This window comes from Sceloporus occidentalis, unplaced genomic scaffold, assembly GCF_023333645.1.
Source record: "Sceloporus occidentalis isolate IW3139 unplaced genomic scaffold, rSceOcc1.0.p SCAF_11, whole genome shotgun sequence".
Taxonomy (NCBI): Eukaryota; Metazoa; Chordata; class Lepidosauria; order Squamata; family Phrynosomatidae; genus Sceloporus; species Sceloporus occidentalis.
The window spans coordinates 9,383,499-9,399,251 of NW_028316991.1; the positions used below are offsets into that span (position 1 = coordinate 9,383,499).

The following is a 15,753-nucleotide window of genomic DNA, read 5'->3' on the forward strand; positions in this document are numbered from 1 at the left end:
GAAAAACAAAAAGAATACAATTTTATATTTCAAGATAGCATATGGTCAAGTGGATTTGACCCCATTTATGTAACCTCACTGATTTGACAATGCATTGTACAGGGCTAGGTCAGCCTATCTTGCATGAGAATCTCACTGGGGTTTGGCTTCTGTTCTGCAGAGTGAGATCAGGCAATTTAAACGTTCTCATGCAAACTCCCTCTTTAGTGAATAGACTCAACATGCAGGATCCTGTTACACATCATCTCATATAGCATGGACTCAAATGCTGCTGGGATCATTCACAGTAAGAGACCATTAAATTGTAGCTCTCACTACCTATTACTGGCATTTCCATGATTATAAATAATTTTCCAATACTAAGATTATAATCTTTAATATGTTCATAAATGTGAAAATTATAAAGGTGTTTCTTATTTAAGAAAATTTAAATGTTATTCCCTACTGCAATATCTAGATACAGAAAGCATGTTTTCACACAAGTGTACAGTGAAAAATATTTTAGGGATATCTGTACAATAGAACCCACACAATTCCATCATTAGGTTTTGTCGTGACAATATCCATCTTATGGTTTTACAAAAGTATGTAGCTTCAAACTATTTGTTGTATTAACTGTATTTTTTTTACAACGCATCAAAGCAAATTTGAAGGAAAAATAAAAGTGAATTGATATTGTTGTGATCACCTTTCTCGGGTTTTAGCGCACTTTAGCACAGACTTGGAATGGCTGTGGGGTAAAATTAAACATATACTTTGGGTCATCCCGAGGTGGAGGCTGTTTTGGTGGAATGTAGAATTCAAACTTTTGGAGAAGAGACGTAAAGATGATGAATAGCTCCATTCTGGCTAATTGCTCCCCAAGACATATACGCCGACCTGTTGGACAGAAGATAGGAAGATTTGACATTGCTTCCCACTTACTTTTTTTACAACACAGAAGGTTGTGACAAATGATATTCAGCAATACCCTTAAAAACAAGGTCGGTACACCAAGGTCGGTTCACCGGAGGAAAAACAGACCAGGTCAAGCTGGGTCAGGATAAACAGGTATAAAGCCAGAACACAATAATCAATATCGGAAACCAGTCCATCCAAAGGCAAAGCTGAACCGGAGGTGAAGGTTTAACCTCTTAAAGACCAGGCTGTGTTTTTTTTTTTTTTAAACCTTTTGTCATCAAGGCTACTAACAATTTTTCGGTGCTCATGTTTAGCTGTAATTTTTTCCTTTAGTGTACCCAGTGTTTATCACAACAACATTGACTCCCTAAGTGTCCATCATTTTACGCCATGATTAAATATTTACTATACCTGCAGAGAATGGAATGAACTCGTCTCTTTTAAAAAAATGTCCTTGTGCATCGAGAAAATGCTCTGGATAAAACTGATATGGCTTCTCCCAAATGTCTTCATCCTTTAAAACAGATGTCAAGTTGGGTATGATTGTTGTTCCCTGCAGGGAAAATAAAATATGTTTATTTTTTTGCCTGTATCAGTGAACTTGGGCTTGATTCATCAAGCCTTGTAAACCTTAATTTGTGTACCGGTGGAGGAATAAATGCATGGTTAGAGATTTACCTCCCTGACTCATGTGACTGTGGATTCTAGACTGAGACCACTAATGAAATTGATGGAAAATGGGGATCTTCAGTGATTCAGTTGGGTTCTACAATTAATACATTTTCACACAAACCTTATAGACCACAACTACCTTGATTGACACAGTGCTGCATACAATACAAACGTTCAAGGTGTTTGACAAAACTAGAACAGAAAGAAAGAAAAAGTGCCATGGACGAATGGGGGGGGGCGGCAGAGAAAGATGAGGAGAGATGTCCACAGAAGTAACATGTGAAGAATGATTTGCATGGATGCTATTAGACAGTCTGATACTGAGTCATCAGATGTTGGGCTAACATTATGAAACACACTAGGGCTGCAACTAACGATTATTTTAATAATCGATTAGTTGGCCGATTATTTTTTCGATGAATCGATTAATCGGATAAAAAATTTTTAATTTTTTTTCAATTTAAAATAATGTAATAAAAAACGTACAATTTACACTTTCATCTCTTTATCACAATGGCTTCTCGCTATTCACCTTCTTATTTTACTGACAATAATGAAAGCTACAAGAACCCAAACACAGTGTTTCTCAAACTAGGTTTTAATACAAAGTTATTAGTAAATATTAATTAATATGTTAACTATTTTTCATATTTAATAAAAACTATGAGAAAAAAAGCCTTGTTTAAATTCTTTTTATTTACCAAACTGCCCCCGGTTATGCACATCTGACCCCCAGCTTGCCACTCTGCCCCCATATATGCATTATACCTCTTATATGCCAGTGATATGCAACCGAGCCCCCTGATATACCTTTTACCCCCAGATATGTTTTATGCCCCCCTGATATGCCTAATACCCCCTATATGCCCTGAAATTCATAATACCCCCCATACACCACTATAACTCACCCATACACCACTCTGGCTCCTCCCCCTCCCATACACCACTCTGGCTCCTCCCCCTCCTATACATCACTTTGGCTCCTCCCCCCTCCCATACTCCACTCTGCCTTTCTCCCCCCTCCCATACATCACTTTGCCTCCTCCCCCTCCCATATACCACTTTGCCCCCTCCCCCCTCCCATACTCCACTCTGCCTCCTGTCAGCCACGGAGGTTCACAAGACACCAGGGAGCCGGGTAGAGAGGCAGAGTGCCGTATGGGAGGGGGAGGAGCCAGAGTGGTGTATGGGAGGGTGGCTCCCATACACCCCTTTGACTCCTCCCCCCTCCCATACACCGCTCTGCCTCTCTACCCGGCTCCGTTACTGACAGGAACTTTCACTGCAGCTTCATAGAAGCCTCAGCGTAAGTGAAGGTGAGTAACGGAGGCTGTCTGTGCGATGCAAACCCCCACCGGCTGACAGAGAGGATGATCCTCTGTCAGCCGGTGGGGGTCTAAACGATGCGCACAGACAGCCTCCGTTACTGCCTTTCACTTACGCTGAGGCTTCTATGAAGTCAGTAACGGAGCCGGGTAGAGAGGCAGAGTGATGTATGGGAGGGGGGGAGGAGTCCGAGGGGTGTATGGGAGGGGGAGAGAGACGGAAGTAAGAGACCGGCCGACAGTGAGGGGAATCCAGGTCCCCTGCAGTGTTGCGGGGGATCTGGATTCTAGTGTTATAATCCGATCTCTGTTTGAGGTTGGATTATCATTTTTATAAATCGATAAAAATCGATTCGATTAATCGATAATGAAAATCGTTGACAACGATTTTCATTATCGATTATTATCGATTTCATCGATTAGTTGTTTCAGCCCTAAAACACACAAAGCCAGCCTTAGGGTCACTGAATCCTGGGTGCAAATAACGATGCAGAGAGCTGGGACAAGCGGGGTACCAGAGAAGCCGAGTGGAGGAGAAGGTAGGTAGACATTGAATGTGCCACAGCAAGTAGCAACCCCCCTGAATTGAGTAGAAAATGAATGGACCAAAAACCTGGTGGATCTCTACATAACTTCTATTTCATTCTGAGTTAAGACAAGTTAAGACTTCCATGGAAATGCATTTGCATTTAAGTACACAAAACTGCATTGTAAATTTTTTTATTACTTTCAAAGTTTTCCTTTTTTTAACCATAGATAGTAATGCTTTAAAAGAAGCAAATTAATTGTAGCCACAAATGAGCAATAAAAAGGTTTAATGAGTTCTATTCTCTCCAAAGAGTGGCCAAAAAAATAAAACACATTTTAAGCACATGCCAGTTTTACCCAGGAGTGTGAAAATAATCCTTCAGGGCTCCATGGGCAGTGACACTAAACCCTGGCTCAAAAACTTTCTTACCAAAACATGATCAGGTTGAAAACCCTCCACAATGCTTTCTGCCACCGCATCCAAACATAGTGCATTTCAAAGCTACCTTGGTTTCTCTCATCTTATTAATCTTGTTACCCTCTCCATACATGGGGTGAAGATTTCACTTTCAAATACCAGCCCTGCTCCAAACCAACTGTTTCCACAAACCTCAACACGTTGTTGAAAACAAAATGTTGGTTAACGGTAAAAACTTCCAGTTTCTCTATATTCAAAAATAAATTACAAACATTTGTACAATATATGTATATTATGTTGCCAGAACTTCCCTGTCACTGATACAACCCCCACACTACCTCTCACCTTTCTATGTTCCGTATGGTTGCCCTCACCTCAAGATTGTAAGGTTGCAAGCAGGGCTCTCTCTCCACCTTATGTATCGGTGTGTCTTGTCAATTCTAGTCTTACAATACATACCGTATTGGCTCGAATATAGGCCGCACTTTTCCCCCCCACTTTAAGTCTTTAAAGTGGGGGTGCGGCCTATATTCGGGGGCTAGCGTCCGACGCCCGGGACATGCAGTTCCAGGCGCCGGGCAGGCAGCAGGGTTAGGATACAGATCCCCCGCAGTGGTGACGGGGACCTGCATCCTACTCTCCGATACGCTCAGACAGCCTCCCCTGCCAGCACTTTCCACGGGGGGAGTGCTGGCACGGGAGACTGTCTAAGCGCATCGTGCAGACGTTCACCGGAAGTGGTGAACGTCCGCACGATGCGTTTTACCTCTGCCCCCAAGACTTACCAGAGCAGACTCCCGGGTGTCTTGCAGGGCCGGCGGGGGACACCTATGCAATACGGGTATACAACTTCCGTTGTATACGTGTATTGCGTAGATGTCCCCCGCCGGCCCCGCAAGACACCCGGGAGTCTGCTCTGGTAGGTCGGGGGGGGGGCAGAGTGGCAGCATATCTCGGGGGGAGGAAGAGGAGGACAGTGGCAGCATATCTCGGGGGGGGACAGAGTGGCAGCATATCTCGGGGGGGACAGAGTGGCAGCATATCTCGGGGGGGGAGAGTGGCAGCATATCTCTAAATATCTTTAAAAAAGCACCAAACTTTTAGGGTGCGGCCTATACAAGGGGGCGGCCTATATCCGAGCCAATACGGTATATTCAAGGGGCATGGCAAGAATCGCTGTGTAAATTGTTGGCGCTTTTTCTTGCTTCAATACTTAAAAAAAAAAAAACACTGTTGCCTTGTCCCACATGATGCACTTCCCCCTTAGATACTTATGAAATGTATTACAAAATGCATCCTTTGAATCCATTCTCTCATACCTTGGGTATATCAAAGCCTTTTATTTTGGTGTCTGCTTGTGTCATATGGAAAATAGCTGTTGGCAATATATTTCCATACCGCTGGACTTCATGGACAACAGCATTAGTGTAGTGCATATTCAAATGATCTTCCATTGTGGGTATTTTATCAGGGCCAATCACTTGGTCTATTTCTTTGTGAATGCGATCTACATAACATTAAAACATGATACTGTTAATATAATAAAACTAGATTTTGGCATACTTGAATGAGATCGATTTATAGGCAAAATCTAGACCATGTGAAAACTTACTCTGGATATGAGGATGGAGAAGCATCATCAAGAGGGCCCATCGCAGTGTGTTGGAGGTAGTTTCTGTCCCACCAATAAAAAGATCAGAAATTGTTGAAAGGAGTGAAACGTCATTGAAACTACTTTGGGGGTCACCTTTAGTCTGGCCGGACAAAGAGACAAAATTTAATTGCAAACACTAAGTACTAGGATTTCATTTTATTTAAACATATATTAACCCAATCAGTCCCCTAAGGACGTATCGGAACGTCCCTAAAACCTGTGCCAGAATGCCATTTAGGACGTACCGGTACCTCCTGGCTTAGTTGTAGCTGCAGGGACATCTCCCCGCTGCTACACGCACGAGATTGGGCATTCCCTTCCTGTAGGTACTAGTGCGTAGGGTATTAAATCAGGAAAACATAAATTAGGTCATTTTACAGCTTTGGCACCCACAGTATAGAAGTATGGTCGTTATGAAAACCCCGGGCCTAAAGAGGTTTATCAATTGCCAATAAAAAAAAGGGATAAAAAAAGAAGTTGGCCGACAATTTTTGATCTCTTTTTCCATTGTTTTGGGGAAGTTCACTTTTCAATCTGAATTCACAAATAAAACATAACTTTACATTAAGGTGGAATTATCCCTATAACAGATTATTTGTGTAAATGACGTTACTACTGTTTTAGTTAATTATATTACTTATGAATTTAAAGTAATACAGTTTAATATATATAGTTATAGTTTATTGCTTGTTTACATGACCTGCAAATTTCGGTTAACTTTGTACAGTTTATTTAATCTATTTCCCTACATTTGATTAAAATCAGAGAAACCAAATTATTTCGGTACCATTCCATATTGATCTACTTTAGTAGCGTTATTCTGTTCTTAAATTTTCTATTACACTAAATGTCAAAATAGGCAGAGGTATGTTTTACAGGAACAGAAAACTGTAAAATATTGTCATGTAAAGGTTCATTATTGGCGTTCATATTTAACTTTAAAAATGGCTGTAGCAATATGAATGCGTTTTAGAGTTTCAGGAACAGCCGGTTACTGATAAAGAAATGAGCAAAAAATATATGAAGTTCCATTGTGAGAACATTTTGGAGCTGCAGTCGTATTCCTGTATTGCAAAATGTGTAAATATAATACTTTCACATACTTTTTCCATTTCCTCCAAAAATGCATCAATTAAGTCCCTTTTGACAGCTGGATCCCATGTTTCCTTGTGTTTCTTGATGATACCACTTATGGAGTCCATATACATTTTTTGAACAGTGAAGAGCTTTTGGTGAGGCCCGGGCGTGTTCAGAAGCCAAGGGAAAACTTTATACACCTGAAAGAATAAACACATTGAAAACTAGCAAGATATCAAGTTTTATTTTACTTAGGGGGCTGTAGATAAACGGAACAGCCTTCCACCAAAAGTGGTAGAAACAAATTCAGAGGCGTATGGCTATCCTGAAGCTCAGGAAAAAACGGGCAGACTATATGGACCGAATGGTTCTTATCTGCCATCAAATTCTACATCACTACCATGGGGCAAAAAAATATACATAAATCAAAGAAGGTTTCCATACGTCACCTGAGGCATGAGTCCAGTCTCCAGTTGAAACATCTCTTTTAACAGGTAAATTATCCTCTGGAATGTTTTATCATTGTAATCGAAGCGATCCCCGAAAATAATGGAACAGATAACATTGCTCACAGCATTATTAAGCAGGAGATGTGGGTCGAAAGCATGTCCTGGGGATAGTCAACAGCATTAGGAGTGATATACCCCACTAAAATGATGGCGTGATGACACTTTATAAGTATCTGGTGTTTATGGAAATCTGTTCAAAGTAAAACCATTTCCCTTCTACAAGTACTCATTCACAGACATTCATAGCTCAATTCAGCCTGGGAATGGAAAGCTCCAAACAGACTCGGATACCAGTAAGTAGAAGTAGCCACAACTGATCATACTCCCGTAACGGAGTCCTTCTGTGTCTCTGAAATACTCCTGCTGCAGGAGAGAGGATCCATGCACCAAGTGGACTCCAACATTACCCAGCACAACTAGTACTGTATTTATGCAAATACATAAATTACACTGCAGCAAGTGGGGGCTCCTTGCCACTTGGGGAACTGCCTATTTGCCCCACTGTTAATCAATCCTGAAACTTAAGCAATCACTTCATTGAAAACACGTCAAGACATTTCTTACTACATGTATTTCAACCAACAAAGGCATTATTGAGATTACGTATAAAAACTGGTTCTAGCTGACAAGTGGCCATAACCATCAATAGCACCATTCCATTGGTTGCAAATAGAAGGCAGCCACATTTTAAACTGCATTACAATTACTCGTTATACATAAACCACATTTTTTTCTTTTTGTCTCACCTTCTTTGGCTTGGAAAGCAGAGCAGAGATAACCAGCTTCCTCTCTCACTCGTTCTTCAATAGGCTTCTTCCCCACGCCGAAATCCCTGAGCGTGTGTAGGGCAAACCTTCGCCGTGCTTTCCAATGTTGAGTGTAGTTACTAAAAACAATGCCTGGATGGAAGCAATAAAATACAGCCACAAATAGAGCATTTTGGTCTCCTTTTTTATTGAAGTTTAGTTGCCACTTTTGTGATGAATTTCTGGAGCGAAGGGTGTACACCGTTGTCATTTTGCCCCGGCATCAGCAGAGACTCTTTCTAGCTGTGCTTCTTCCACATAAATCGTAATAGTTACCAATTATTATAGAAAACGTTCTTCATGGAAAATGTTCAAAAATTAAAAAGGTTTTAAGGATAACAAAGCATTATATCTCTTGAGAATTCAAAACAATTCTTTGGTCTCTAAAGGTTTGTATCACATGTGCCTGGAGAAAATGTTAAAATATCTGCTTTAATACAAATATTGGGCATGTAGAGTCTTTTTTGTGCATTATATCTACCAAGAAATCTTGAAAATCTGCATTTAAAGCCACCTATTGTTGCACTGTTTTGTCATCTTCTGCTTGGGCGAGATGTATGTTTGGCAGCAAAAGTGAAACGTTTAAAGGCTAGGACTGTGTAGACTATTCATATTGCACTTGTAATGTACAACCTGTTAGGTAATGTGATGTGTCTAATCACAGATAATTATACACCTGGATCTTGGGTCAGATGACATCATCAGTCACTTTGCTGTTGGAATTTTTTTGTTAAACATTACTGAGAAAGATAAGCGCAGTAATGGAGGCGGCAGCAGCTGAGCATGAGGACTGGAGTCTTAAAAATTGGGTGCTCTGGGAAAGTGGACCATGTTGCCAATGAGTACAGCTAAGCCTAATGCCTATGGAGTTTTTAATGATCAAGAATGTAAACTAACTGTGTAGTTTAGGTTTCGTACGGCTTAAAACTTACCATTATTAAATCCAAGATGATCAAAAATAGGAGTTGGGGGTCTATCAGATGTATCCTCTGATTTGGTGATAAGCGCCTCTTTAATAGTGTCGTAGTTATTTAATACCACAACCTTCTCTGAAAACATCTGCAAACTGAATATATTCCCATATTTTCTTCTCAACTGCAATAACAAAAAAAAAAATTTGTTTTATTGTGTTAATTATTCAAATGTTCATGTTTTAGCAGTGTAAGGGAATTGGTTATTGATGGAGGGTGATTAAGACCTAGATTACTAAATAGTTTGTATCCTCTACAAGGTCTCACCCAGAAAACAACATTTCCCACCAGGGTACACATCCATATAACGCAGGTCAGGTAGTATTAACCCCTTCAGGACCGGGATTTTTAAGCTAGGGTGTCGCTAAAGGACCGGAGCCGTTTTTGTGTTTTTGCCATGTCTTTCTTCAACTGTAATTTCTCTCTTATCAATTGGTGCACCCACACAAATCATATATTGTTTTTTTCAGCACAAGTAGGGCTTTCATTTGAAACCATAGTAAGCTGGGTAGTACATTGTTTTGTTTGAAAAAAACTGGAAAAAGTGGGGAAAAAATGAAAAAAAACGCATTTTTTTACAGTTTTGTATACATACAAATTGTACACACATTAAACCAATGGGAAAAAATTATCCCAAATATATTCATTAACTTGTCCTGATTTGGAAACCACCCAACATGGCCAGGATTTTTATCTATTTTGACCAGTATAGGGCAAATATTGCAAGGCATGCATCACGTTTTTGAAATGTAATTTTTTTCAAATTTGGCATGGTAGTCTAATAACTGCAATAGTTGTCACAAATACTGATTATCCCCCCAAAATTATATGTTTATGAAAAGTAGATAAGTCAAGGTGTACAACTAGGGTCATTTTGACACTTTTCAAACAGGGATTTTATCGCCAATTGCTGCCAAATTTTGAGGTATTTTTATATTTTTGGGGGTTTTTTTGCATATGTTGCAATGTTGCTTTAGATTTTATATTATATTTTGTATAGAATATGTGCAACTGCAGAACAAAACACCAAATTGTGTTCACCAACATCCCCCAGTTCCAACAAGGCCTCACATGCATGGCTCATGCATTTTTTGAGGAAGCTATGAGGGCAAAACTGGAACATGCGCATTTTCGTTTTCACATTTGGAATTTTCAGAAATTGGTTTCCTGGGCCCATATCCCATTTGGGACATTTTGGAAGCCCCCTGCTGTAAATTACCCCATAAAAGTATATATTTATGAACAGTAGACAAGTCAAGGTGTTCAACTAGGGTAGTTTTGACAGTTTTCAGCTAGCCTTTTCTTCACTGATGTCTGCCAAAGTTCACGGAAAATTTATTTTATTGCGTTTTTAACAAATACATTTCAATGTTAAAATTTATTTCTTGCACCGCATATGTGCAACAGTGGAAGAAAGCACCACATTTTGTTCACCAACACCCCCCGGTTCCAACACGGCCTCACATGCATGGTTCATGCATTTTTTGAGGAAGCCATGAGGCCATAACTGGAACATGCGCAAGTTTTCAGAAATTGGTTTCCTGGGCCCATATCCCATTTGGGACATTTTGGAAGCCCCCCCACTGTAAATTACCCCATAAAAGTATATATTTATGAACAGTAGACGAGTCAAGGTGTTCAACTAGGGTAGTTTTGACAGTTTTCAGACAGCCATTTCTTCACTGATGTCTGCCAAACTTCACAGGGAAATTATTTTATTGCGTTTTTAACGCATACATTTCAATGTTGCAATTTATTTCTTGCACAGCATATGTGTAACACTGGAAAAAAAACACCACATTTTGTTCACCAACACCCCCCCGGTTCCAACAAGGCCTCACATGCATGGTTCATGTATTTTTTGAGGAAGCTATGAGGGCAAAACTGGAACATGTGCATTTACATTTTTTTAAATATTTTTTTTCATCAGATTACTTGTAAGTGACAGGTTTAGGCCGCTGACATCAATCAGGGAGACCGATCAATAATCAGCGACTTAAAATGTCACCGACAAGTGATCAGGTAATAATTATGATTTTTTCATTTATTAATAATTTGTGTTTTTTCATAATTACCCTAGATGACCCCTCTCTCTTTGTAGAGCAGGGTCATCCGTGGGCTGCCATAATGATCCGATCACTCCTATTGGCCAGGAGTGATCTGATCAGCCCAGCATTTGACCTGGAAGCACCCTGGACTTTCAGGTCAGTGCTGTTATTTTTTTTTTATTATTATTACTATTTTATTTTTTTTTAATGTATTTATTTTGAAAAAAAAATTTTTAATTATTATTATTATTTTTTACATTATTTTTTTTTAACTCTTTCAATGCTGATGCTCCATTGAAGCACAGCATTGATTGATATTTAGTCCCCACAAGCTTGTGGGGACTAATATTAACCCCTGCAATGCTGCGATGGGGGTCATACACAATCGCAGCATTGAAGGGGTTAATTGAGGAAGAGGGGGGTAGGGGTTAACTGAGGAAGGGTGGGGGTGGGGGAGGTCTGGTCTCCACACTCATGTGGAGACCAAAGAACCCTGTCTCCCTGTCCCTGAAGCTGCCTCTGGCAGCTGGGACACAATCTCCAATAGACTGGAGATTGTAGGGGAGGAGTCTCTCTGATCAGTCCTACAGGACTGATCAGAGGACTTCTGGGGGCTCGTTTTTGCTGTTGCTGGTCTGCCTGGGCTTCCAGGCAGACCACCAGCAGCAGAACCCCCTAAAAAAACGGGAATTAACCCCTTCAATGCCGCGATCGCGGCATTGAAGGGGTTAACGCTGCACTGACGCTCTCATGGAGCGATCAGGCAGCAGGGGGGTGTTGGATCAGGTCCCCACACTTGTGTGGTGACCCATTCAATACCCCCCCCCCCTCCTTCCCTGAAGCTGCCTGTGGCAGCTGAAACCGCGATTGCAGATTTTTCTGCAATCGCAGTTTCTGCCTAGAGAATCACTCCGTGGGAGTGATCGTGGGCTTGGGGGCGGGCTTAGACAGGCTGTGCTGTCTGCCCAGGACTCCTGGGCAGACAGCAGCAGCAGCGCCCCCACGATCACCGCGATTGTGGTGATGTGGGGGCGTTTTTTGGAGGAGACGTACCTGGTACGTCCCGGTCTACCGGTGACTGTTAACCAGGAAGTACCAGGTACGTCCCGGTACTGAAGGGGTTAATTAGCCACATTCTAAGCCAATTAAAGAAATTGGTTTAAAAAGGTTAGAGCAGGTAAAGGTCAGTGTCTCGCATACCTCTCCAGGTAGCTGGGAGGGGAGAGCTGCATTTGAAGGAACTTTGCTATCTTCAATTGCGGTCTTACATTATTATAAATTTATATAGCGCTGAGAATTTATTCAGATACATATATTCAAAGGGTATGACAGGACTAGAAGTGACAGACTTAGACAGAGGGATACATTAGACAGAGAGCGCTAAATTTGCTTTGTTTTGCCGGCAAATGGATTTAGCCACCCGATATCAAACAGGTGGACTGTTTAGTTTGTGCTCTGGCTGGGTTTTTGTTTAATTTTTACTTAATCTTGTATATGCACAATTTAACGGCGTAATAAAACTATTGAAAAAGATGACTTTGACTTGGAGGACTATGCTAAGGTCCCTGAATCTATGAACATTATCACAGTATAAAATGTAACTTAACTTGCCTCTAACATCATCCCTTTTAAGGAATATGGAATCCCTTTTTTATTCCATATTAAACTAAAACATAATGTGTCTGAAAGTGCTGTATTTGGTAAAGTGTGATCTGTGTAGTTGGGAGTAGTGTGTGGTAAAGTGCGGTGGGTGCAGGTGAGAATGGTTTGTATGTGTGAGAGCCAAAGAAATAGGCAAACCACACCTGCAGGATCTGTGTCTGGTTTGGTCTGGTGGTACAGGTACATAGGCAGATCCAGGTAACAAGCAGGCGCGGCAAACAGGAGCAGAGGACAGAGATTATAGGCAAGCATTAGGCAAAACAAAGATACAGATGAAACATACAGGCTAGTTCTAGGACCTGTCACCAATGCAAACTTGTGAAGGTTTAGTTTACTGGATGGACATGAGATGTAAGCTTGTCACCACTTCACACCAGGAAGGTCCTAACACTAACCCTAAAATAAAAAAACAGAACACCGAAACTAAAACAGAACCAGTGTGTTTACGAAACGGGTAAAGATAGATAAAAAAAGCAGACAGCAGGAACTGGATGTGTGCTATTGCGGCAGCACGCAGAACACTGACCTGACAGGCCGAGACCGATGCATTTGGTAGCGCATGGTTTATGTGACATTCGTGTTTATGGTAACCCGATTTGTGTGGTAAAGTGTTATTTGTGTGGAGGTGAGAAGTGGCATAGACTGACTAGGGCCTGCTCAGCAGGGAGCCTGATGGCCCTCTTCAATAGGCCAGTTAAAAGGGAGATCACTCATCTCCCCAACCAGGTCATTAACCCTGGGGATGGAGTCTTGTGCCAAGTCACAGGATTTCTCCATAGTTCCCTACTGTGTCTCGCTACCCTTAAGAATGGAGCACCAGGATTTGATGTCTCATCAGTAAGAACGGCGATGCAGAGGGTAAATATGGAATCTGAGAGTGGTGCATGTAGCAATGTGATCTGTATGGCCGAGTGTGATGTGTGTGGTAGCGGAGAGTGGTGTGTGGTAAAGCATGGGTTGTGTGACTATGTAGCTGTGTGTGTGTGTGTGTGTGTGTGTGTGTGTGTGTGTGTGTGGTGGCTGACACATCAGAATTCCCTGCACATGGCCCTGCAGTGTTCTTTAATGCATATACCTACCATATTTCTCTAGCGTCCCTCTTTTGGACATGTTCAGACTATATAAGTGACATGGGACAGACCCCCTAAATGATGTGTTATCTCTATGGCAATAGACAATAAAATAGCCACAAATCATATAGAAAGAATTTTGGGTCACTTTCAGTGATGGAAGGTGGCTCTTGTATAGCAAACACCACCCTTCAGGTTTACTTTTCATCTGCTTTCATAGAGACCGATTTCAGACAGAAACATGCTTAAAAACCTTTAGTACAGTATTTTTTTTCTGTATTACACTACGAGAAGAATTTAGTTCTCAAGACATCTGCTTTTCCAAACTTCTCCAGTGTGTCCTGTATGTGTAATGTAAGGACACACATACACACAAACTACAGATTCAAAGTTTGAGATCACTTAGAAAGTTCCTTGTGTTTGAAAGGAAATCATTTTCTCCCATTAAATAACATGACATGGATGAGAAATCCAGCACAGGTGGTGTTAATGTTGTAAATGACTACTGTAGCTGGAAATGGCTGATTTTTAATGGAATATATTTATAGGTGTTCAGAGGCCCTTTATCACTCCCATCACTCCTGTGTTCCAATGGCCCTTTATCACTCCCATCACTCCTTTATCACTCCTGTGTTCCAATGGCACGTTGTGTTCACTAATCCAAGTTTAAGGTTAAAAGTCTGATTGTTAGAAAACCCTTTTGCAATAATGTTTCAGCTAGAAATGTCCCCAAAAGTGACCCCAAACTTTTAACCTTAATGACTATAACACTGTACAAACATAGTGACCGTCTAGCGCACACACCTGCCGCTGGACAGACTACTACTATAGAGGGGCCACGTAACGTATGTTACGTGACGCCCGTTGGGCGCCTGCCTCATGCCTGCGGCTTAGCAGGGGGAGCGGGCGCAGCCTCCCGGGTGGCGGGGCTCACCAAAAACAGTACTTTTCCCTTTTTTTTTTTTAAAGTCGCTTTGTACATGAGGCGATACACGGGGATTTTATCCTACCTTTACCAGACTGTCCGGAAATCGGTTGAAATCCAAACTAAGCAAATTCCCAACAAAGGGCAGCGGGACCGGGCCCGGGGGGTAACGGGCTCCTCTTCTCCTGTTCTTCACAAAATCAAACACCAGCGCCAGACATAGCAAAGCCAGTCCTATGAGACAGCCGTTCCAGAGGGACATCAGTGACGCGGAGAGAGGCTCCATGGCTTAGACGGGGCCTCTCCCAAACTTCGCCGTATCTACATCGGTTGTCTGTCGTAAGCACAGATTCCCCGAGCCTTGATTGGTCAGAATTACAGAGCCCAGCCGCCTGATACTTTATACACAGTAAGGTCGGGAGTTTTCCTTTTATCACTTCATGTAAATATTTACATAGCAGACGCTAAACGTTACAAGCATTAAGAATCGTCTTATTGGCGCGCTGAGGTCTGCAAGCAGATTGTCTGCTTGTTCTTTATTAATGAAAGCAATGGCCGTCCAGTCCAACGAATCCATTCACTCGTCTACGCACCATGCCTGTACTCGAGCAGCTGGAATAGAACCCCCCACCTGATGGGGAAAATTGTCCATGATTGGCCCTTTATATTAAAACCAGTTAACTAGTGTGTTATTAACATTAACTTCCCATAGGAAGAACAAGGAACCAATCAGCAACGAGACACCCGCAGGGTACACATTGGTTTCCTCTCTTCAGGTGAGGTGAGGTTGTCCATCCTTGAATCCACCAGTCCCCCATAAGAGTGATGGTGTCCACAGCAATGTGCGCATAAACTAGTCTCCTAAATGAGTTAGTCCTGGCAGTGGGGGTGTGTGGCCTGGAGGAATCAGGTATGGTAGCTTATTGCTGGGCTTTTTCCAGGTGGTAGTTAGTAGCCCTGTCTAGTGCTACCCATGCTCTCCTGCTGGTTCCACTTTTTGGAGCCCCTCATGCCCCTATAGGGGAGGGGGCGAGCAAAGAGACCTCCTCCCCTAGGTCGGTATTCATGGGAGTTGCTGAGGCAGCTGCACGATTGTGCTCTACCCAACCAGCCCTGCTCATCAGGCGCCCCCGTGGGCAATGCCTGCTCGATGAGCCGGGCTGGTTGGGAAGATCACAATCCCCCTCT

General features: G+C 41.9%; 1 protein-coding gene across 1 annotated transcript; it reads right to left on the bottom strand.

Moving 5' to 3' along the window:
- Window positions 1-700: 700 nt before the first annotated feature.
- On the bottom strand, window positions 701-14,851 carry LOC149305530 (cytochrome P450 2D20-like). The gene is made up of 9 exons (XM_089477554.1): window positions 14,651-14,851; window positions 8,822-8,984; window positions 7,830-7,982; window positions 7,024-7,184; window positions 6,601-6,774; window positions 5,456-5,597; window positions 5,163-5,350; window positions 1,312-1,453; window positions 701-879 (listed from the first exon to the last, which is right to left on the bottom strand). The coding sequence occupies exons 1-9, from the start codon at window positions 14,849-14,851 to the stop codon at window positions 701-703; spliced, it is 1,503 nt and encodes a 500-aa protein (XP_089333680.1).
- Between the last annotated feature and the right edge of the window lie 902 nt (window positions 14,852-15,753).